General features: G+C 35.6%; 1 protein-coding gene across 1 annotated transcript in view; it reads right to left on the bottom strand.

Annotated features, from left to right (window-relative positions):
* Window positions 1-14,595, bottom strand: part of LOC134655404 (transcription factor sem-2-like) — a 102,693-nt gene extending 88,098 nt beyond the window's left edge. The window contains exon 1 of the mRNA XM_063510866.1: window positions 14,220-14,595. Within this exon, the coding sequence (XP_063366936.1) occupies window positions 14,220-14,345 (126 nt within the window). The 5' untranslated portion in view covers window positions 14,346-14,595. The remainder of the gene's footprint in view (window positions 1-14,219) is intronic.
* Window positions 14,596-26,357: the final 11,762 nt, after the last annotated feature.

The raw sequence follows: 26,357 nt of genomic DNA, 5'->3' as shown, positions 1-26,357 counted from the left end.
CAGTATTTGTTTAAAATTTTGGTCAAAATTGTTGAAAAACACTAGAAATTTACTATGACATGATTGTATCGCATGGAAATACTATATTAACACGTGACACATATATGTTATATGTACAATACACCTACTCGTAGTCCATATACTCGCTGTTATCAAAGTTAATTAGAACACTGTAATTCAATATACATTAGCGACGATAATGTAACCGATATTATTGTTTACCGTTGAAAACTTATTGTTTACAATACACGTGTAGAAATAATTATTAATATAATTAATAAAGTTCTTGGAGCCAATGCGACGCGCCTTTTCGTCGCCAAAATTTGGCAGGACACTTGCCCTTACAATACCTACATAACAGTTATATAAAAGGGGCATTATAATACATGTTGTAATGCGATCTCAATATCTAATTATCTATGCAAATACGACACGTATTTGTTCAACGCATATTATCACATTGATACTAGTACAAAATGATAATAAATCGAGTTAAACGAGATCTAAACTAGTTGTAGGAACCGTGCTAGGAAACTAGGAGACTGAATATAGAGTTAAATAAATAGTAGCATTAAAAAAACCGATTTCAAAACCTTTTGTTTGGTTTAGTTAGATTTGAAATAAAATGGCTAAGTTTAATCTGGAAAATTCTGTGTGACTTTAATTATTCATGCTACATTAAAAATATGATCATTAAAATAACGATCTACGCAATTTAATGCTTACTATCCGTACCCCAGAATACGATGCAGTACTAGGCCCGGATCTGTACGTAACCATAATACTATATTTTATGTCTGTATTTTCTACCAAGTGAAATCTAGTCGTTATTAAAGGGATTATATGTATATATGTTATTAGTACATTTATTAATTAGTTTATATTGGAAAGCTTATGAAGTAACAGTGTGGAACTATAAAATGGACAACATATAATAATCAGTGATCGGGGATTTCTATGCCACTTGGGGTGAATGACCTCAATCATTATGCTAGTATGGATATGCCGCGGGTTTCCGGGATTCGTGTGCGATATAGGAGAGTGTTTTGGCATGTTACTGTTAATCAATTAATCATGCATTGCATATATTATTAATATTAATAATTGAAAATTTGAAATTGAAAACTTAATAATTTTTTGAATAATATTTTTTCTTTAAATCATAACCAATACTGTTTTTTCACAGTCCTTTATTTTATAAACGAATTACCAACACCAAAATAGCGTTTACTTTTCGAACAGTTTTGTTCCTATCGCGGGCCAAGTGGCGTATCCATATTACCATTTCGACTTGATATCCCGCGGTGTGGCATAGAAATCCCCGATCACTGATAATAATGTTTATTTTATAGTTCAACTTCTTCGATAATAACATAAAATATAAATTAGATCCGGATAGAGAAATATGTTATCATGTTTTACTTTATTGGGATTTAAAGTTAGTACTGATATAAATACATATATTAATTTCATTGCGATATAAACATAATAATAATAATCTACAGGTCAGGCATTAGGAAAGGTTTCAATAATTCAATTATTAATTTATGTTCCAATAATTCAATTAATAATATTATGGATTCGTCCGTTGCTAGGTTTTATTAATATATAAAATATAATAATGAAAGATAATAGCTTATGCTTTTAAGGTAATAGAAATAAATTCGTCAATTGTGTTTGGTGAATATTTCATACACTAAATAAACCAAACAAGAAAATAATAAATGAAAGTAAAGTCGCAATTAGATATCAATAATAAACAAAGTAATGTATGGTGGGTAAATAGCATATTGGCGAAAGATTGAAAGATAAAAATACAAAACTAATCATAAGATAAAACCTTAAAAGTAAAGATAGTTTCCATATGATCGAAACTAACGAGTATCTGTTCTAGTCAGAAATAGAAATAACCTGCTTTCCATTAACAAGCAACATGTTTGAATGTCTAAGCTACGAGTATTATTCTTGGCCCGAAAAAAGAATATTGCGAAACCTAATCTGATTGTGTGTGCGGTTAAGCGCGAGGTGATTTTATGGATGGTTCTGTATGCTTTTGTACAGTCGTCATCAGATATATCTGAGCGGTCAAAGTGTTCACAATATCTGAACACGCACTTTAACTCCTTGACAATATATTTGTGAGAACCTTGGTTGCTCCGACCGATATATCTGATGGCGACTGTACAACGTCTAGCAGCTGTTTACAGAATTAAATAGTAGAAGTGGACCAGCCGGCTTAGCCAAGGTGACAATCGCTATCGTTTCGATAACGAAACGCTTTGTGTCTCTCTATCACTCTTCCATATTAGTGCGACAGTGACAGTTGCGTTTCGATCGCTACGGAGCGTTAGCGATTGGCATGTTGGCTACGCGGCCTGGTAGCCACTTCTCTTATCTACGCAAAAAATCATCACATTATTTGAAATACTTTTAAAGGAAGACCTAAATCATCCGAAGTTGCAAGTTCTAAATGGAAATTACGTCGAAAATGTTAACAATAAGTAATGTCCATGCAATTTAAACTGTTGTGAGACATACTAACATTGAATAATTTTACGGTTTAGACTCACTTGTTTTAAGTCACTCGCGCGACATGTTTCGGAGAGCCTAGGTCTCCTTTCTAGGTCTTTAGGTTTAGGTCGTGTGAATGACTTAAAATAAGTGAGTCTAAACCGTAAAATTAATCAAATAAGTAATGTTTTGTATTTTAGCTCCTTATGCCTTCCATGTCTAGTGTAGGTAGTTAAGACGGTTCTTTATTTATATCCATATCTGTCGCTGTATATAACGTCTTCAATTGCACCTTTCTTTTGTTTTTCTGAGCTGTACACTCAGTTTTTACCATTGGGTGTTTTTCGACGGAACCCTATTACCAAAGTGATGTTTTCCCAATTACCTAACTCCACAGGTGAATCTTTATTTCCGAGCCCTTGTTTATATTCCAGAGTTCAATCAATTAGGGCACTGCATTCCATATGGATTTCCGACGTTTTAGTTAAAAGGGTTTAGTTATTAACTTGAGTGGAACAGAAGCAAAAGATTTGTTGAAATATTTTCCTGTATTAGTTTTTTTTGTATAATCTCTATTCTTAGAGTCTGTGTGGAAAGAGTCATATAATATATTGGTTAACTCATATTCCACGACTAGGTTCTCTTTTTTCCCACACTCTACTAAACATTAACTGATCTACACACCTATCAAAATGTCTATGATCTTCAACATTCAATTTTTTTCTTGTCATCGCCGTCTGTTTGTAATAAATACACATAATAGATAGAGATACTTGTATAACCTACAAAATTAAATCTGTCACAAGTGATTTCCTGAAATACTCAATAAAAAAAACTGAAAGTTGGTTCATATTTTCCCGTCCGTCAAAATGATTAAAAGTATAGCTCCGCATAAAACTGGATCCCCAAAGCATTTTTTCAAGCAACGATCTCGAAAGTTTCAGCTTTAAGACTAAACTTAGCTCGTTTGAACCCCTTTGAGACTAAACTTAAATTTAGTAGCACCAAGTAAACACTTCAGGCTGGATGGTATCCAGAAACCGGCGTTTGCCAAGTAACGTACAGAAATCAGAAATTATAATACAAATTGTTGATGATTCCTTTTGGTAGTAAATTTAAGGCAACTTATTTAGTTTTGGGCAAGGGGGACGGGTACGTACCTAAAACTGCTTAAATCGTTCATTTACTTATTGCAGATAAATAGTTCCAGCTCCAAGATATGCTATAAGATTATCATGATCTTCATTACTTCCTACTGCTGGGCTTTCTTTTAATAAATCAGAGATATCGTGGTTTAAGTATTGCCCACGTTGGTTGATTAAATCTCTAGCTTTAAATTATACGGTTTTACTCGTACTTTCAAAATCAAGTTAGATGATGCTTGTGATGTAGATAAACTTCTAAGATCAATCCAAAAACAAATAGAAATCGAATTTAAAAAGTTACGAAGAACAAGATAGTAAGAGGTAGGTATAATTTTCAGGACTATGCGTTAAATTAGCTTGTAAATTCAATTACAAGTTTGAAAAAGTAAGTAAAAATCTACACGTAGCGTTTAAAAAGTGGCCGTTCAGCCGCCAGTGTACCAAGTTTTGATAAAACTTCGCAGAATGGAAATTCGAGGCGGGTGATTAATTTGCCCGACGTACAAAGGATTTACTCAGGAGTCACGCCAGCCAACTATTGCCAACGACTTTTTATGTTCAAACACTTTTTACACGGCTTTGGAAATACAAGCTTTGGGAATGTTTAAACTGTCATAGTTGGCTTTAATTTCAATTCGATTTTCTGTTTTAAATCAATTTGGTTGTCTGGCAGATGCCCAAATAATCAGTTAACTTTAGAGCTTAATAAAAAAGCTGATAGATTGAAAAACGAAAAGGTGTTAAAGACGAAACAGGAGCTGAGATTTAAATATTTTAGGTAAATATACCCGTCTCGCTAACGGAAGCGGCTCCTAAAACTAGTGCGATAAGGACAAGGCGCAAAATCCTGCGTAAAAATCTCAAAAATCGAGGTTTCGTACTCGACTGTTTCCTCCTCCAAAACTTAACCAATCGTATCCAAATTTGGAAATCTAAATGATTATGAAATTATCTGTGTCGGACCGTTTTTCTTCTTTGGCTAATTGATATCAGTTTTGAATACCACGCCTCTCATTGCGGCATAGTCAATTAGGCTATTTTGGCCATTTTTGAAGGGGTCTAGCGCCTTAAAAAACAAAAATATCAGAAAAAGCAAAACGGTCCGACACAGATACTCGTATTGACAATATTATTCTGTGTTGAAAAAATCATTGCTCTAGCTTCAAAACCCACGGAGGAAACAGTCGAGTACTTTTGTATGGAGAAATGACCACTCCTGTTGCCTCTTAACTATAAAAACTCAATAGTAAAATATTTATTCATTGTTCTTTTATGTATTTATTATCTGAGATCTAAGCCTAACTATCATAATCAAATTTCGTCTAAGCAGTACAGGATATTACAGAATTCTATTACTTATTAAGATAACCTAACAGATTCCCGAGGCCCGTCAATACAAGCAGCTCAAGGAATCTAATTTCCTGCTGAAACTATCAAAGATATTCCAGACTGGAATACAAGGGTTCTAAAGTATCAAACTCCAAGTCCTTACTCCAACAGATTTTTATAAACCAAGTTAATTCAGCCAGTTATTGAGGCGAAGCAAGTTGGTACACGCAAACTTGTGCGATACAAAAGTTGCTGCGGTGCAAAATTCCGATAAAGATAAACGCAAGTTAAGTGAATTTTCAACTAGATTAAGCGAAGAAAAATAAAGAAGTACTTATAGAATAGCAGGTAATGTTAAAGATTACACACATGACGATAAAATAAAATTTGTAATAAGAAATACATTTCATGTATAAACGTAATAAGACGTTTTAGTCTTAAACGCTGTAATAAAATCCAGTAATAGTAATGTTTAAGAACATACCTATGTATACCCGAGTCAACAAGAAATCTCATTTAAGTTCTAATACTAAAAAGAGTTTGACATATTTATCAAGTAATTTCAAATGTGAACCAAACGAAAGTCAAGGTTGATGGTAGGGCTGCCATCAACATTACTTAAACAAAATCATACCGTACTCGTCTCATTTAATAACAAAACAACAAAAGCTAAAAAAGAGAGTCCGGTACCGGTTTTGGTGAGCGATTTAAGCAAAGGTCATTGTCGATAATACTCGGCGCGGAACTGGTTCTCGGTAATGTTAGGCTTGCGCCGATTTAAGTTCAACCGAAGGAATAGACTCGATTTGTGTGGAAACTAACCAGGGTTCTAAAGAGTTCTAGAAAGATTTAAAGGGGATATTTGAACTAGATCTGTGTGTGTTCAAAAGTTTAGAAGATTTAGATTATCAAAAGAAGACTGTAAAAAAAATCACGCATAATATAGTCGATTGACTTGTTTCTTTCGATTAGAATGTTCTACAAATTATGAATATTTAACGCATACAATTATCAGAAAATGCCGGGCGCCATTAATATAAACGCTTAAAACGGAATTGAGTGTGCGTGCACTAATAATTAAAATTACCCTGAAAGGCTTTATAAATACCGGTTTACGACGGCTGTAGAACTATTATAATGCCTCAATCGCCTTAGATGAAGCCCATATTGTTCCGAGCCCTATTAAAATTATTAATTGCGTGTCCTTCAGCGAGCATGCAAATAAAAGAGAAAATTCGAAAGTGTCGAGTATACCGTGTCATCTCGTGTTTAAAAACCAGTCATGAAATTTATCATTTTTAAATTGCACGCGACCTCGATGGGGTCAACGGAGACCCAATATTTACGATGTCATTCGTTCAAGATTTAACGCTTTGTCGAGGGAAGATCGAGTTACAAACGTTCTCGAGTGACGAAAACAGCAAAGCTCGTGGCAAAGAACGTGATTCGTAGGCCCATTACAAGTAGCCAAGTAAAAACAACGAGGCACTTAACAACTCGAGGAGTAGCTATTTATAACGTCGAAAAGCAATAATACAAATAACATCCTTACGATTTAACGGCGCGTTGTTCGGAGCGATAACACGACGCCGACCTTCCATTACTTTCCAATCAAACTTCCACAATAAAGTTGCTTCGTCTAAAAACACCTAATCAAGCCAGCGACTTAAGGGGAGCCGTGAAACTTGGACAAGTTTTTAGGGATCCAATCAGCATACATAAATCGCTAATGGGGTAAGACTTGGAGGAGTAAATGTCTGAAATGAACTTGTTCGGAATACATGAATAAACACCCTAAATGGTATCTCCGAAGGCCCGCGCTCATTTTGTGTAATGAATTTTGATTACACCGTCCTTCACTAACGAGACTTTACTGAAATTGTTGATGGAAGTCATTCTGATTAGGCCTCTTGAAACCTTGATACAGTCGAACGCAATCGCAATTCCATTTCAAACAGCTAATAACATGAAACGTGAACAAGGTTCGCATAAAGCTAGTAATCACATTTAACGTTGAAAAGTTCAAATATCCAATTTTGTAAAACCGACGCTTGTTTACCGTAGAGTAAATGAACCCGTATGCGGAAAACAGGAGTGAAGGATATATTGGTTTATTTTTGTTGTTTCCCATGGAAGTTGTTCTTCCGTTTTTCAGTCCGCGTCAAACGGGCCCGGAATTTATTGCTATTTCCAGTGTCGACTTTCTGTTTTCACATGTCACGAGTTTGGTAAGTCTCGAGACCGCGAACTCACGCTGCTGTTTTTCAAAAACACCGCACCCAGACTATTCAATAACCTGTGTACTTGTTGAGTTTGATAGACACGTCTGTTCTTGAGCGGTAATTTTCTTGGGCAACATTCGCCGTTCCCCGGCATATAATGGTGCCATTAAATACCACCCACAAGTGTAGAGCAAATTGCATTTGCCGACATAGGTCCGTATTTTACAATCAAATGTTGATTTGCACAGAACTGCCAACACTGCATTAGGGTACATAAATTTGCTTACTTAAGCGATAAACTTATGCGAGGAAAGGATTTTAACACAGAATTGTTTTAGAATGGTTATCAGCGCTCTTAAAGTTAAATTATTACTCCGATACAACGCTCCGAAATTTAATGCCAACCCCTCGCATATACAGAAGTTTGAAACTTGAAGTAAAAATGTAATCGGAATAGCTGAAATTCTCAAACAAGGCATTTCGTGAGTAGCAGTTGTAAGCAAACCGAGGATAGTAGACAAACACGAAGGAAAAGTTAGCGTCGGGCTTAACAAAGTGCCTTTTCTTTCTAGGAAGTGCTTAAAGTAAATTAAAAGCTGGCGAGGCGGGTTTTTCAGTTTCGATTGTATAATGTAACAATCGCTTTGGCGCGGACAATAGTGTTAAAGGTACGTGTACTAGGAGGCGTGAATCAACCTTGGTGGAAAGGAATAGTCGAGCGGTCGGCAACAGCGCAGCAAAAAAACGACAAAAACCGACCAGAAACAAGTCCGCAGTTCGCTCGGTTCAAATTATAATGACCCGTAACTCCGCCCTAAGTTAATTTTGTTATTTTTAGGGTTCCGTAGCCAAATGGCAAAAAACGGAACCTTTATGGATTCGTCATGTCTGTCTGTCTATCTGTCTATCCGTCTGTCCGTCTGTCTGTCCGTCTGTCTGCCCGTCCGTATGTCACAGCCACTTTTTTCCGAAACTATAAGAACTATACTGTTGAAACTTAGTAAGTAGATGTATTCTGTGAACCGCATTAAGATTTTTACACAAAAATAGAAAAAAAAACAATAAATTTTGTAGGTTCCCCATAGTTAGAACTGAAATTCAAAAAAATTTTTTTCATCAAACCCGTACGTGTGGGGTATAGGGATAGGGCTTCAAAAATGATATTGAGGTTTCTAACATCATTTTTTTCTAACTTGAATAGTTTGTCGAGAGACACTTCCAAAGTGGTAAAATGTGTGTCCCCCCCCCCCTGTAACTTCTAAAATAAGAGAATGATAAAACAAAAAAAAATATATGATGCACATACCATGCAAACTTCCACCGAAAATTGGTTAGAACGACATCTAGTAAGTAGTTTTTTTTTAAATACGTCATAAATCCCCTAAATACGGAACCCTTCAAGGGCGAGTCTGACTCGCACTTGGCCGCCTTTTTTATTTGTAATTTTTTTTTTTCATTGTTATTTTTTTAGATCGTATCATGATTTATCAATCTTCACTGGGATTGTGCAACTGCGTTGTTTTTGTTAGATATCGTATCGTGATGATTGAACGTCGCTAATTTCTTAAGCTATTGTAGTTAATCCATTATGTTGTAGTAATGGTTTTAATTGTTTCCGCGTGATAATTATCACTAAGAGCAACTGACTCGCAAGTTGTTTTTTTTGCTATCAATTTTAGATCATAAATCTCATTTGATTTATGTATCTCGCCGGAGTTTTCTAGTTACCGAAGGTTGGTAGAAGACTTATCAAGTCCAGGACACATATGACAAAAAAACAGGATGGTAACATTTTAGTTCTTCACTTTCATAACAAAATTCATACATAAATGCAAAATACAAGTACTCTTTAATGCAGCGTAAATAAACAAAACTTAAATTAAACCCATTTGTTTCTACGCAATTAAGATTTTTATGATCTGATAATCCGCTCAGTGGCTGTTAATTAAGGCTTAACCAAACCCAGGAGCTAATTACAGAGATCGTGTCAAGACTAAGCGTTTTCCTGAATATTCCGTTGAGTTAAAACAAGCGCGAATGACCTAAGATTATCATTTCCTAGTACCACTCACAGTTTAAGAGCAACAGACGTATGTGTAGAATAAAATTTAGCTTTAATGCTCTTTTGGAGTTGAATGCACGCGAGCACGCATTGCACAGACAAGCATACATGCTCGTCGACACGAGGCCGCACACACACACAGACGGAGCTAAAAATATTGCGGGTTGACATTGAAAATGTTAATGCACCCGTACCCTGGGCGCATTTTACGTATTTCGCTTCGCGGATACTCGGATAGGCAGTGCCTCTCGTTTTATCGATTGTTGTGACTGATATCGCTTCATTTTCGACGTCACATCGCCGTTTAGTGCGATAATTTAAAAAGTTGTTTGTCGTGTCATTGCTCTTGTGAACGTTAATCTTGGACAGTTCACGAACTTTGTTACGAGTATGACTCAAATATCTCGAGAGTTCACAATACTTCAAGGTTTTTTCACGACTTAGGTATAAGTAGCCAGTTTTTCTTTAATACGTAGTAGGCATAGGAAATATGTTCCTAGTTTGGAACACTCGTTTCTTTCTTGCGTAGAAAATGTATGGCGTAGTACTTTATAGATAAAAAAATTTTTTGGGCCGTGTTTAGGCTTATTTTTGTCGCAAACACTGTATAAAGATTTCTTTGTTTTTTTTTCTTGTAGTGTTAAACACACTTAGTTAAAATATGACCATTATTATGTAGCAGTTCATCGATTTTTAGGGTTCCGTAGCCAAATGGCAAAAAACGGAACCCTTATAGATTCGTCATGTCTGTCTGTCTGTCCGTCTGTCCGTCTGTCTGTCCGTCCGTATGTCACAGCCACTTTTCTCCGAAACTATAAGAACTATACTGTTGAAACTTGGTAAGTAGATGTATTCTGTGAACCGCATTAAGATTTTCACACAAAAATAGAAAAAAATAGACATAGACATAGACATAGAAAATTTTTATTTAACACCACATTGAAAAATGTTTACAGTAGTGTCCGACCGAAACATGTTTTTTTGCCGAAACCGAAACCGAAACCGAATGTTCGGCTTTGGCTCTAGTTTCGGCCGAAACCGAAACCGAAACCGAAACTTTTGTAGACTTGTTAAAATCGTTGAAAAAATGTCATAAAACCGCTTTTACACACATATTATGGGGCTGTCAACACCCAATGTCCTTGAAATTGATGTTACTTAAGCAGTTTTTTATGAAAATTACTAGAGTTAGACCAAGATAATTCTGCAACGATTTTGATAAGTTGATAACACACGCAGTGTGTTATTTTAAACGTCAAAACTTCTATGAAATTATGACGTATAAATAACCTTTGCACTAGTTGCACTGCGTATGCTATCAAAATCATTGCAGAATTTTCTTGGTCTAACTCTATTCATTCACCAGTCAAGCTAACATGTAGACACAGGGTCAACCAAAAACGCGAGCGCAGCGAGCGCGAAATTTTTTGTTAAGAATATCGCAAGGCCGGGTACCGATCTTCACCTGGGCCGAAAAGTCCGAAGTGCCCCATTGAGGCGAACTTTCATGCGAAGTCAAAGCCGTGCCTAAGGCTTCAGGATAAGTAGTTGAGCACAGACTCCAACCAATGTCCATTGTATTCAAAAGCTAGACCGCAGGCCGAGCATGGCGCAGCGAGGCCAAAGGCTAAGCTGAAGTAGAGGACATGTGGAACACAAACCAATGGTAAATTGAGGTAAAAAGTGAGGCTAGTTTTCTTATTATTATCTTGCCCAGGGCCCAGTAACATGCGACAGTGCTATCTCATTCACTTATAGGTATTGACAGCCTCTTAAGACTGCGTCAACCGTCCAGGTGGCGCCCTCATTAGTGGAATTGTGTTTTATAATAAACCAATTAATGTCTGTACCTAATATACATGAATCAGTATATGTAGGTATTAATATTGTTGTCCTACTTATTCCCCAACTTTTGGTCTTTGTCCGAAGTACCATTTCATAAGTTTCGGCCTGGCCGAAAGGTTCGGCCGTTTTTTGGCCGAAACCGAAACTACAGCCGAAACATGATTTTTTGGCCGAAACTGGCCGAAACCGAAACCGAAACCGAACCTTCGGTCGGACACTAGTTTACAGGCAATGCTACAAAATATTACAAGCCTTAGAATTAAACTTAAATAGGCACAAATTAATTTGTTTACATGTAGATATAAGTTTTTTTTAAATTATGATGCTAAAAAGGAGCGAACCTCAGCATGTGTTGCAGCAGGCTTACCTACTACAACGCTGGTTTTCAGGCCGACCCTTCGTACAATACGAATTTGCTTGCTGTTTGTCGGAAACTCTACGGCTAAGACTATTTTAGTTTGTGTAGAAAATAATATAGGTATGTATATATATATATATATGTTTATGTTTGTGTATGTATTTATAAGATTATACTATATGATAATATGACATATGTGAAGATAGGTTTAATGTTTAGGCTAAATAAATACTTGGGTAATAAAGTATATATTGAGGAAATAAATAACATGAATGTAATAATTTTACTATAAGTAGGTACTGAGATTAACAAAGTTGAACGGCGCATAAGTACGATTTCGACCACTACAGATACGACGGTTTTACTCTAGTACCAGGAGGTAGCGTGCTTTGAAATTCCAGAAGTTGTTGTTTGAGTTTTAAATTAAAAGTACCAATTGTATTTAAGTTTTTGATAGGTGGCGGTATGTTATTCCAGCATTTTGTTGCTGAGTATTTAAAGCTACCTTTGAAAACGGCAAAGTGACAACGAGACAGTAACAAATCATTGCAAACCGATCTGATTCCATACAAGCTTGACCTGCTACCGCGAAATGTAAACTTATTAAACAGATACTCTGGTTTAGACGTTTTAAAAACACCAAACAACAGAGATGAAAGATGCAATTCTCTGCGTAGTGACATTTTAAGAATACGTGCCGAGTTCAAATATGGCGTCACGTGCTCTCGTGGGGCGACTCCAAAGCAGTAACGTGTGCAGGCGTTTTGCACTCTTTGCACCATCCGGTCTGTACTAGCTAATAAAACAATAAATTTTTGGGGTTCCCCATACTTCGAACTGAAACTCAAAATTTTTTTTTTCATCAAACCCATACGTGTGGGGTATCTATGGATAGGTCTTCAAAAATGATATTAAGGTTTCTAATATCATTTTTTTCTAAACTGAATAGTTTGCGCGAGAGACACTTCCAAAGTGGTAAAATGTGTGTCCCCCCCCCCCCCCCTGTAACTTCTAAAATAAGAGAATGATAAAACTAAAAAAAATATATGATGTACATTACCATGTAAACTTCCACCGAAAATTGGTTTGAACGAGATCTAGCAAGTAGTTTTTTTTTAATACGTCATAAATCGCCTAAATACGGAACCCTTCACGGGCGAGTCCGACTCGCACTTGGCCGCTTTTTTTATTACCACTAATATATTTAATCTCAGTAAAAATTTAATAGGTATTTAACATAACTAGGGAACAAATCAAATTATTTTAAGAAATATTTTTTGATTTGTGTTTCTAAGTAATCACACTCTACTATAATTATAATATAAATTATAAATTGAATTTTAGAATTTGTATATAGTAGTATCTATTTTGGTTTATACTTACTTGAAGTTGTATGTGTCTATAAACTAAGTTTTTTTTTGTTAACTTTGAACAGGTTTATTGAGTTTAGATTTGTAAATCAAAATTTAATGACTTTAAAATAGGTTTGAGACTTCAAGTAAAACGCTGATTTTATAGTACTGTTAAATAACTGCAATCCAATAAACTTAATTGTGCGATCCTACTACGAGGTGTTAAGTCACTTAGAATTTTATTGTTAATGCGCAATCTTATGATTAATGGGTAATTTAATAACGTTTTAATATTTCAGCCAGATGCTAGGCTCAAGCCAAGAAACAATTGTTATTATTATTTAATATAGGTAAGTAGGTAATAATTGGTAAAAAAGTCCCACATATGAAATCTTGAACGGAAACTTAAATTTTGTAATGAGAAAAAACCTAAGTCATATTTCATAACATTGTAGCATTTTGCAAAAAATTTCGAACAATTTAACTATTTACACCTATATTTATAAAATATCTTTATTTCGGCACCAAACACATATTTTTATTACCATAAACTTGTGAGTGATATGGATCACAACATTCACATAATTTTATCAGATGGAGTTGCAAATTTTGCAAATAAATTAAAAAAAAATCCTTTTTTTATCATAGTTTGTTGCTACGTTTAAAAAAATAGTAACAAGAAGATCACCTTTGTATTTTGTGTGTCATTGGATTTAATGCATTTGCGGAAACTAATTTGTATTTTAATGCCTTTAAATGCAAAAATATCGCCTCATTCGTATTCATTCCGTTCACTGCGGCGACAACATGCCTGTGAATAATTTTATCCACGAGTTTATTTACTTAGGTATATCTATTTTGCACATTTTTATCAAATAGTATTTTCTCTCGTAGATTATCACGAAAACATGTTTTCGACGTGATAAACTATTAACTTACTGCGCATTTCACTCGCTACAAATAAACATACAAATCATTTGATTACTAACGATTACGAATGTACGAGTAGATCACTTTTTTTCGTAGGTAGTCGTCATGTAGTAGGCACACGTTTAAAAAAAACTGTTAGAATTGTACGGTCTCAAAATTCAAATTTAGAATAGAATTTTGTTATTTACGTTTAATTTAAATGTCATTGAGTTATTTTTGTTTTCGCGAAAAACTGGTTTGTTTTTCTTCTGTTTTGGAGGTAACCTAGACTTGTTACGACAGTTGTGTTTTGAATTTTGAAAGTAGTTTTTGTTATTTTGATTTTACTTGTATCTTCTTTAATTTTTATTTATTTTTTTTCGGTATAATTTGAAGTTAATATCAGTCGATAAAATTTTTGACTTGCAATTTATTTTAATCACTTTTCCACACTTTTGCAAATTTTTCACTTCGCAAAAAACTTACCTGTGTAGCATCCGTATAAGGTGTGGACGAGTTTTTGTCCACCAACTGGGAACCGAACACCGGGCCGGCGCTCGAAGTCGGCGACATGGACCGAACATCCGACACTTGTTGGGGCACCATTTTCATTAAAAAAAACACAACACAGTCACACTGTTTTTATAGTTTTTCACGCCTCTCGGCACTCGCACCGGAGATTTCCCAATACCTTGAAACAATCCTATGAAACTCCTTTATTACTCGAACGTCTTCTTCAGCTCCAAAAGTCATAATTTTATCGTTACCCTACCGCAGCGTGAGTTCATATGCTGCGAGCGGTGATCATATCAATTGACGTTCGCACTCCGCGAAGGCTGCGGACCGACTGGATGGCAAGCAACGTGCTGTCAATATACCCAGCTCAGCTGTTCGCCCCTCCCCCCGCGGACGCAGGCGCCCCGCGCGCCCCTCGCCCGTCATTCGGGCAACGACGCTCGAGTCGAGCGCTCGCTGCATCATGCGTTAAACATAAACATTATAAGCGTCACTTTATTTACGTTGCTATCCTTGGCAATGGTGCGGTTTTGATGGTAAGATGATGACGTTGCGTAGGGTCGCGTGGTGTCACCGTAAATGCATAATGTTTGTTTCAGTTTTGAAAAGTTACATGTTTTTCAGCGAAATATCAGAAATTTCGTTACAGATCGTAAATTGATGACTTTTAGTTCCATTCGTATGATTTAAGTAGGTATTAATTTTTTTAAGGGCTCATTTAATCGGCGTGCGAACTCGCATGTTTTTTGGTTACATTGCGGACCATTGAGGTTACATCAACTCAGGCGACCGATCAAATAACGCAATGTAATGAAACTTGCATGCGAGTTTTCGCACCGTCTAAATGAGCCCTAATATTTATTTAATATCTAATTTTGTTACTTACCTAGGTATTTATTTATTTTTCATTTTAGGCTAGGTCATTTATAATATGAACATAAAAGTAAAATTTAAAAACAAAACAATATATAAACACTAGAGATGCCACGAATATTCGGCGCTTCGGCCGAGAGAAGGGTCGAATATTCGGTATTCGGCCAAAACCACTATTCGGGGCATCTCTAATAAACACATTATAAAAAACCTAACGTAGGGTGCTGTCAGCAGGATTATCATATTTCTTATTATTATAAACCTATTAGTTTCGCAACTAAACATTATTTTATCGTAAGTTTTCAAGGTTAATTAATAAGTAGATATAAGTAGTTTAAATGATTCATAGGTTCCTAGTCACAACAATCAAGTTGCAAACTTGCAACTTTAATATTATTACTATGAATCCAATGAGTTAATTCGTTTAGGTATTTAAAATATACCTAAACGAATGCAATGCGTAGCTGTAATAATTATTTGTGTAAACATTATTATGATATTATTATAAGTATAATTCTTAATAAATAACTAAAGTATTATAATAGACTATTACAGGCCTTTATCAATTCAAATTTTATGCTGCGTTAAGAAAATTTGGTATTTACAGTTTAGTCGTTTTGCAAAACTATTTAGGTATTTTAAATAAAATATATAATTCTGTTTTTTTTTCTGTTAGCAACGAGTGCCACTGCCACTGACACTAAATAAAAATAACTCAACATTTTTACAATTATAAAGATAAGTCTAGAAAAAATATATATTATACGTATACGTATAATATATATTTATATATATATCTAGGTACTTTTCCATGTTTTTATCGAAAATTTGTCACGCACATAAGTACAGCAAAAATAATCTTTTGGTGCACATCTTAAAAAATCATACAAACTACAATATGATACATAAATTAACCTACACATTAAATTTCTTCATAAAATATTCTGAATTCACAAAGTAATTATAATATTTAGAAATAACTTCACAACTTTCACAAGTCTTAACTTGTAAATTGACACTAATTAAAAAATAATTTTATCGACATAATCAATACCTATTTAACTTTTTCAATAAAGGCAAGTAGCTTATTTGTAATTATTGTTACGTAACAAATAATAGGGTAGGTACGTAATAGTTACAAACTTTGGTAACTTAGGTTGACATTGAAAACTTCCCAGTCAAGACCTTTATTATATATATAGGAACAGTCACAGGTACAGTCAACTGTAAAAATATGGGTTTCCTACAACTTAACTAGTACTTAAAAAGCGCTATGGGACATACATATTTGGGTCATTATCTATGAAAAGGGACCTTATTGTCGATGGCGCTTACGCCGCACAGCGTCGCGCGGCATTGTGTTTATATCGGAGCATCGTTAATAATGGCGTATGCGCCATCGACAATAAGGGCCCTTTTCATAGATAACGTCACATTTTTGAGTATGGGGCTATTCATAAATTACGTCATTTCAAAGTGGGGGGGGGGGGGGGGGGGAGATCTGGACATCGGATGATGGTAGCATGACGTAGGAGAAAACGGGGTCATTGGAAGCATGATTTTTGGCTGATTTTAGGGGGAGGGGGATCAAAAATCGTCAAAAATAGATGACGTAATTTATGAACAGACATTATGTGTGCACCTATATTTTTACACTTGACTGTCGGCTCGATTCGAACTATACTATACGTCAAATATTACCTCTAGATCTAGATACGATACGACGTTTCTTCAAACAAAAACGTCACTTTGACACTGACATCTAATCCATATCGTATCTAGACCTAATATTTGACTTATCTTCTTATCTTAAGTTCAAATCGGGCCGTATAACCGGGCTGTCCATGAGAATTTCAGACACGTCACGTCACACGTCCTTATTTCACAACCATAAGGGACCCTTCTGTATTTGAAAGCCACATTTTTTCATAAGCTTGAATTGCCACGAACCAAAATTCATAATGCCCTCAATAATAACTAGAAGTACCTTTGGCGAATGGCAACACTAAGTATCCTAATGCCCAGAGTGGTCCCACCAACTAGTATTGGAAAACGATTATATAAATCAAGTGAGGGTAGCTGCAGTTTGGAGGTGGTAAAAACTATTTTAGTGGGAAGTGTAGATTTCTTTAAGGGATAAGGTCGCTTGCTTTTTGTATGCTTCATAGCATTATGCTGGGTCCATTTCGTGACGCACACTTAATGATTTCTTCTTTTCTTGCTGTTGTTGTCTGTACATGTTCGTACATGTTTTGTGATCGTCACGAATAAATATCTTTTATCTTATCTTTTTATATCTGCCTGGTTATAGTAAGTGGCATACTTTTTTTTATTTACAATAAAATCCACATAATCGCGGATAACACGGTTTTGGATAAACTTTGTTACAGTTTACAGACGACGTCAAATATAATGTTTACATTTTTCGCCTTATTACAAGGGAGTAAGGTGCAAAAGTGTAAACATATTTTTGACGTCGACTGTACATGCGTGTAGCCCATTGTAAACCAAGTTTAGTATTTACAATTATATAACCTCCCCCTTTTCTGCCTTAGCAATTAACAAATTTCTTGTAGAACGTACAAGATATTATTATGGTGATTACATACGAAAAATAACGAAAACTACCAACAATAACCTAATAGTCCTTATGACAAATATCTCACGCTTTTATTGTTTTTCATAAATAATAACAATTAACGCAATAAGTGTAATAAACTCATAAATTACGCATTATTTACTTGAAAACTATCGCACTAGCCGTGTGCGGCGTGCGTCACGGCAGCGCGACCACCTGTACGGTTACCATCAGTTTGTCACTGACATAAACGCCGTCGAGAACGTAATTTACTTTCTATACATCCCGTTTGCACTAATATGCGAGTGCGAGCGAGGTGTATAGAAAGTAAATTACGTTCTCGACGGCGTTTATGTCAGTGACAAACTGATGGTAACAGTACTGACGCAGGTTAATTCGTAACCAGCGATAAATATTTAAAAAGCCCGGTAGTGTGGGAGCTGCCGGGTAATTTTTGTGCTTTCGAATTTAATTTTTCTAATGTATGTAGTAAAATGCTTTGATTAGGTGTATTTAAAGTAGTGTTATTAAATTACATGTTTGGTATTTGATATAAATTTATCAGTAGTTTATTTGCCTTTGAGTTTCCTACTTTAAATGTAAAGTGATAGTAGCAAAAAAAAGTTATTTAAAGCTTAATAAAAACCTAGTGCTTGCGCCAATTCTTCACGATCGGTAAGTAAACGATCATACGGATTGTCTTGCGCTTAATGGTTACTGTGGCATATAAACGCCTGATAGGACCCTGTCAAAGGCCGAGATAACGCTACGTAGAAGAAGATAAACACCTGAAATAGCAAAGGTGTAACAGGCGCGTTGCCGTCCCTACAGAAACCTGAATACTTATTTCCCCCATACTGACTTCCCTTTGTACTCCGAGTAGACCTGCCTTAGTAAATCGTGGCATGGTGATGGTATTTAATGATATATCGTTTTCAGTTTCACAAAACATCATACCCCCTCTCCCCTCCCCCCACAAACCGCACGGCAGCTGGCACCCGTAATGCTTTTATTGAGAGAAACCTGTAGGCCGATTCGTTTTCAACGATTTGATATGGTTTTATTGTTTTGATACGACTTTCAGCTTGAACACCAATCAGCGTTAGCGGCTCACGCTCCGCGTTGTCAATCGCAACTGTCACTGTCGCACTAATGCGGAAGTGTGATAGAGAGAGATGACTACGATACGCTACGCTACGCGGCCAGGGGTCCTAACTCCTAGCCAAGAACACGATCGTTTGCAGAAAACGAAACGCTATAATTTCCATTTTTATTTATTTTATTTAGCGTTTCGTTTCATTTTCGGCTAACAATTATTATTTTGGCTAGGCCCCTGGAGTCTTCATAAGGCAATTCCCTCGCACTTATTGGCGCGTGGGATGCTTAATAACACAACTCGTAATAATATAAAATCTTCGAAATAGAACTGGCCTCCTGGGCCCGCCGGTTTGACGCGCGCTGTGCAATTATGGTCGAATTTCTTAAGGCCTTTCAGGGGATTGGGTCTAGGGCAGAGACTAGTACAATGTAGAGACATGAAAGACGCCAAGGATGCTTCGGAATATTTTTGGGCAATATTTTGCTGGCCAAATTTTTTGTTATAGTTCGTTTTTTTAGCATTAGAAATAAGGTAAACAATCTTGATGTGTCTTTTAATTGAAAAACACATTTAAAAATAAGTTACGGCATATATAATTTTATGCCATTATGAATCTAATACGATCATTTATATTCTTCTGCTTTCATAAGTAATAGTTTTTTATTTTTAAAAAGCGTTTTTCAATTAAAAGACATGTCAAGATCACTTACCTTCTTGCAAGTTTTTGCTAATGCTAAAAAAACGAACTATAGGTACCTACATATCATACCGGAGTCAGGGGTGAATAAACTTTTTTCTTTAATTTTCGTTGTCATGGTTAGGGTCCCTGGGTAGTACCCTGACCTGACCCTGATTTTATGGTATCTAAAATAACAAAACATATTATATTTTCATGGCAGATAGAAGCCCTTTCCATAATGGGTCGGCTATTACTTAGCATGTTATTACGAGTAGTAGAATACGTAACTATTAGGTAGAATAAAAAAAAATGTTTACTAATTAGGTAATAGGTACAAACAGCAACACTCTTAACTGTCCATTGGTGAACCTTATTTATTTATTTATTAAAAAAAAAATGTTTACATTACCTTACAGACAGATCCAATGATGAACGCCATGAAACTTAACATTAACATATAGGTACCAAACAGGTACATATAACTATTACAAATAACAATCAGGTACAAACAAACAATTACAAATAATACAATTACAAATCCACAAATTACACCTTATGCCTTTTGTAATAAGGTTTACCGATGGACAGTTAACAGATATCTCGCTACGAGCGACAAACGTTCTGTATGAGCATCGACAGTCTTAAGAACTTACTAGTCTATACTTTTGGTAAAGTTTTCGACTTTGCGTGTCTTTTGCCTTCAAATCGACCTCCGAGTAACATGTGCGGTTCGAGTCCGTGTGAGGCAACCACAGCAGTCTGTTAGCTTTTTATAGTTCCGTACCCAAAGGGTATACGCGGAACCCTATTACTAAAACTCCACTGTCTGTCTGTCAGCAAACAGTATTTCATGAACCGTGATAGGTAGACAGTTGAAATTTTCACATTTTTGAATTTACACAGATGTATTTCAACAAATACTAAAAACAAATCGTTTACATTACCTACATAAAAATCCGCCCTTTTAGGATCGGTACATTAAAAACATTAAGTACCGGTCTTGCGTTTATGAAACACACTGCCGTATTCGAACTTCAAGATATTCACACGAGACGACACGTACTAGATCCATTCTAGATACGTTATAGTTTAGATTTCAAATAGTTCTATTTTGCAGCGCAATTCGGGCAACCAATGTCACTTTTACGATAGATCGTGTTAGATATCTATTAGATGTGAATTAGATCTCTAAGTAAAATCTTGCGGAAATCATTCAAGAGTATCTCCATCGGGCTCAGCACGGTTCCATTTTTAGCGACTATCACTAAGCCCGTCACTTTCACGCTTACATACTTGTTAGAACGTGACAGGCATGGTGATAAATGATAAAAATGCGACCGTGCTACTAGGGCTGATTCGCGGAAATGTCAAATTTGACAGGTTAGATCTTAAACATATCGTTATCGTATCTTGGCGATGTCTAAAAGATATCTAACAGATGTCTATTACCAAATCCGAATCGGGCTGACAGTTCCTATTTAGTTTATCAGAGTAACATTTTTCATTATTATTAAAACAGGTAAGTAAGCACTTGAGAATCAGGACATCCTCGAATTGAGTGGCTGATAATATTTCTACGAATACATCTCATCTTTATTATCAGAATACCTAGTTACGTCAGTGATTTCGCGAAAATAATGTTCGCATTGCATATCTACAGTGTGGAAAGATAAGTCGGGCCCTGGAGGGAAACTACCTTAAATCCTTAAGCTGGCTCATTTTACTTAAAGGAGACATTCCTTTATTTTTAAAAAGAAACAAAGCATGATGCTGACCTGGGAGTCGGCGCTGATCTTCCGGCGAGTCCATTTAATGTGTAAACACTTTTTATCTCATTTCGATGACTTAATGTTGAAAATTTAATAATAACATAATATTTACTTGTACCTATGTATAAGTATATTATAACTGACAAATCTACGGGCAAGAGTAAAATATGATTATTATGCAAACGTTTTCATAGAGTCAAGTACCGATATTAATAACTATAGTAAATATAATAACGCAATTATAGTTTCCATACGAAACTGGATTACAGTTCTCGGTACCGACAGGCAAATAGACTGCTTGAGTAGAGTCCTGTATTGAGTATTTTTAAGTGCCACCATAGAGAAAAAAATACATAGAGTGCTCACTCCATACATCAGTTTTAGTACCAAAAAGACTATTAGCATCTAGCATCGAGTAGCGGAACTATCAGTACAATGCTACTTGACAATAGATGTAGCACCGACCGGAAAGTCTTATGCTGTTGAGATAAGACTTTCCGGTCGGTGCTACATCTATTGTCAAGTAGCAGTACTGATAGTTCCGCTACTCGATGCTAGATGTAGACACTGAAATTAATAGTCTAACTGATGTATGGAGTGAGCACTCTTGTCTTACTATATTTCTCTATGGTTCCACTCAAGACCGCCAAATAAAGACTCTGTCTGTGATTTTGCAGGTTTTATCTAAATACTAGTAGCAGTAAAAATAAAAGTTATTGTTTATTGTATCTAACCCACGAATTATACTTGATGACAATGCATTTAAAATTTTTGTATATAAAAGAGAGTTCTCTGAAAAGGACCTAAGTACAACAACTTGAGTCTGTTGCATAGGTCACGAGTTGAAAAGAACTCGAGTTTCAAAGGACTCGAGTCTTAACCAAAGTCCAAAACTAGTACCTACCTGTGAGGGATGTTCGTGCACGGCCTCACAATTACTTCGAAAAACCTACAAATCAATTTGTCAATCGATTTTTCATTTCAATCGTAATAATTTAAAATAAATAAATCGTAATAATCTAAAGTAAATCGTAATTCGTTAAAAAGACTATCGATTCATCGGATAGTAAAAAAAATCGATTAATAAACCACCAATTTGCACCCATAGTTTGGAACATGATGACAGAGTACTTACAGATGAAGTGCATAATTATTTTCCATCGTATTTTCACGGAAACGTACGAACATGTCTTGCTATTTCGTTCAGTCTCGGACTCTCGGTACAAAAAGTACGTTTGACTGAAGTAGTATGATAAATACGAACCTTTCCAAAAAAAAACCGGTGGAAAATAGGTATACACTACATCTGTATAATATTGATGTCACCAAAAACGAAATTAAAGATCTACCGTTGCCGACGCTACATCCAATACAAGTCGTGTCTAAGTGATTTGCTCGCAAATGTCAAGGATTCAGACCCTACGCTCTTACAATAATGACAACGACACCGTATTGATTTATACTGAATAAACATGATATGCCGCATCGAAGTTGTTCGAAGTTAATTGTCGAAGTGCTCGCAAGATGGCGCCGTTTCAAATGTTTTTGTTAACCAAAATCCTACATCGCGCCCGTCACGATTTTTCTTAGGATAATGACGTAAAATGTAGGTTTTTATTACGCTATACTTAGCACAATAATAAAAAAATGTGACGTTCCACGGCAAAAGGTACCTTATGGCACTTGGCGCTTACGTCGCATAGCGCCGCAATAATAATAACGCGCGGCGGCGGAGCGGCGTTAATAATAGCGTAAGCGTCAACGGCCATAAGGTAGTAGGGATTGCAGAACCGGTACTGTTTAAAAGAACCGGGATTTTCGGTACCGGGCAAAAATGGAACCGGGATATCCCGGTATTTTCGGTACTTTCGGGACTGCCTTCAAAAATCAGTTATCACATCAATTTTCAGTAAAAAAAAGCGTAAAACGACCACGAATCTTTCTTAAAACAATAAAAAAGTAGCACAGTGAAGGTACACACTTCTTTTGTACCATAATATGTGTCTTTAAGTCACACAATCATTAATATAATTTGTTTATTTCCTAAACTACATGATATTTTTACTATCTTTGTTGATTGGCAAAAACTGAATTGTGGCTCAGTAATATCATAATTTTTTTTAAATATGCAAGACGTTTTGTGAAAAAGGATAAAAAAAAATTGATAATTTTCGCATGCGTTCAAAATGGGCTGTGGACCTTCGAACATATAATAACAGAACTATCAATACGACAAATCAAGAACTTATTCAGCCAGAATTATTAATTCATTTAAAATATCATTATCATATGTGAGTTTCTTATACCGTGTTTGAAATGAATTAAAAGTAGTATTTTATTAATTACAAAATTGTCTCTATTTTGCTTCTAGTTAGTATACAAATATGAAATAACTAATTGTCCGTATAAAATTATTTATCGTACAAACATTTATGCCCTTAAAGTATCAAATTACGCAATTTTATATTATCGGCATTGTCAAACCCATTGACTTTTATTTAAATTTATTTTAATGTAGTGGCCAGCCGTAAAAGTATTACCATCAGCCTTAGATTGATAAAATATATTTATTTTCCTTATAAAACATGATATTTCATGCTAAGTAACAGAAAGCAGTCAAATATTGTACCGGAAATTTTAATCCCGAAAATCCCGGGAGTACCGGGATTTTAATTTTGAAATCCCGGTTCCTGGCTTGGCTCTAAATCCCGGGAATTCCCGGTACTTTCGGTACCGGTATTTCCCGGGAGCAAACCCTATAAGGTAGGTACCCGTGGGACGTCACAAATAATTAAAGATCGTTTTAAATATAGAATTGAGATGGAATTTTTAATTGGTAGGTATAATGAGTTAAATTTTGTTTTAATAAATAAGAAATTACCGTTGCAAACACTTCCAAGTAGAAGTACTCACTTAAGTGTACGCAGTACCTAGGTACCTAATACCTATCTCACTTTAACAGAACTTATTAATATTTAATTTAGTTGAGTACGTCGCTATTAACCTTAAGAGCCCATCAACGTGCACACTAGCGCCACTGCTGAATAATCGTGATTATTTCAATTTAACGAAAGATATTTAAAAAACGCGGGAGCCGCTACGTACTGTATCTCGTATTAAAGTACCTTTTGAATACATCAAACTAGTTTCTATGTTGCTGGGTTCGTCAATCTATGCGTCCAAAGTTAAAACGGCCGTTTTTGTTTTGAGATTATAGATTGACGAATCCAGCAACATAGAAACTAGTTTGATGTATTCAAAAGGTACTTTAATACAAGATACAGTACGTAGCGGCCCCCTTTTTAGGGTTCCGTAGCCAAATGGCAAAAAACGGAACCCTTATAGATTCGTCATGTCTGTCTGTCCGTCTGTCTGTCCGTCTGTCTGTCCGTCTGTCTGTCCGTCCGTATGTCACAGCCACTTTTCTCCGAAACTATAAGAACTATACTGTTGAAACTTGGTAAGTAGATGTATTCTGTGAACCGCATTAAGATTTTCACACAAAAATAGAAAAAAAACAATTAATTTTTGGGGTTCCCCATACTTCGAACTGAAACTCAAATTTTTTTTTTCATCAAACCCATACGCGTGGGGTATCTATGGATAGGTCTTCAAAAATAATATTGAGGTTCCTAATATCATTTTTTTCTAAACTGAATAGTTTGCGCGAGAGACACTTCCAAAGTGGTAAAATGTGTGTCCCCCCCCCCCCCCCCCCTAACTTCTAAAATAAGAGAATGATAAAACTAAAAAAAATATATGATGTACATTACCATGTAAACTTCCACCGAAAATTGGTTTGAACGAGATCTAGCAAGTAGTTTTTTTTTAATACGTCATAAATCGCCTAAATACGGAACCCTTCATGGGCGAGTCCGACTCGCACTTGGCCGCTTTTTTTAAATATATTTCGTTAAATTGAAATAATCACGATTATTTAGCAGTGGCGAGTGTGCACGTTGATGGGCTCTTAAGAAAAACCGCATCAAAACGGCACAGCGGTATCTATATAATGATGACTCTAAAGAGCATTATTATTTGTAAATAATTACTTTTACACGACTTAACTGTATATTACTCAGCCTTAACAGTACTTAATCGCTTAATTTGTTGGTTTTCTTTAGGAGATACTTAGTTTTTATTATTTAGCCTGAACCCCTTAGTGTATTTTTCATTAGATAGATAGCGTGACGTGCGTTCGCATTTGCGTTATGTCTATTTTTGAACAGCGCGCCAAGCGGGACTTTTTGGAAACTTAAAATCCCATAACAAATGACACTTAACGCAAACGCGTAAGTACGTCACGTCACGCTATCGAATGAAATTTACACTAGGGGTACAGAACTGTTGTCTCTAAAAGCGCTTGTTACAAGATCTATACTTCTAAGCATAGATAAGTAAGCGTACTTATATATATGTATAAGCGTTCTAACTTTCCACGCAGTGCGTTGCAAATAAATATACCTATACATATCCATAGAACACTTTTAACACCAAGGACCTAGCATCGGCCCCTCCGTTACTCCAACGCAAAATTCTTTAAAAACGTCGTAACTCCATACAATGCCCACGTTGGTTACGCCCTTTTATCCGATAAAAGCATTGCGATATCCTTGACCGAAGGCATAAACTTACGGCCAAGCCAGGTTTCTCTCGAACACCAATCCAAAGGATTTTAGACTTTGTGTGCCTGTGTTAAGGTGGATTTTTGATTAGATGATGTTTATGATGACTAAAGCTTGAGTTGAGAGTTGAATGATGGTATTAGTTTTTGAGGTTTGAACTGATTATAATTAAAGCTGAGAATGATTGGATGGTTAGTAGCTTTGACATTAGGTACTTAGATATAATTATTTTGGGTACAATATTATAGTAAATATTTTTAAATAATTTCAACTGAAGTAGTAAACTAGAAACTAATAGAAACTGCACTCGTATGACTGGTAGGTATCCTCCCAGAAGCATTTGTTTTGTTTTTGAATTTGGAACCCTTAGTTACTCGATGAAAGTTTAAAATATTTTTTGGAATATGTAGGTACAAAAATTTGTACGCAGGGTCTTCGGAGGATATAATAGTTTGTTTTCAAGCTGGCCCTTACGGCTAACTCTT

This window comes from Cydia amplana, chromosome 16 (assembly GCF_948474715.1).
Source record: "Cydia amplana chromosome 16, ilCydAmpl1.1, whole genome shotgun sequence".
NCBI classification, from domain to species: Eukaryota; Metazoa; Arthropoda; class Insecta; order Lepidoptera; family Tortricidae; genus Cydia; species Cydia amplana.
Note: the sequence above shows the minus strand (reverse complement) of the source record. Positions and strands in the feature narration are given on the sequence as shown.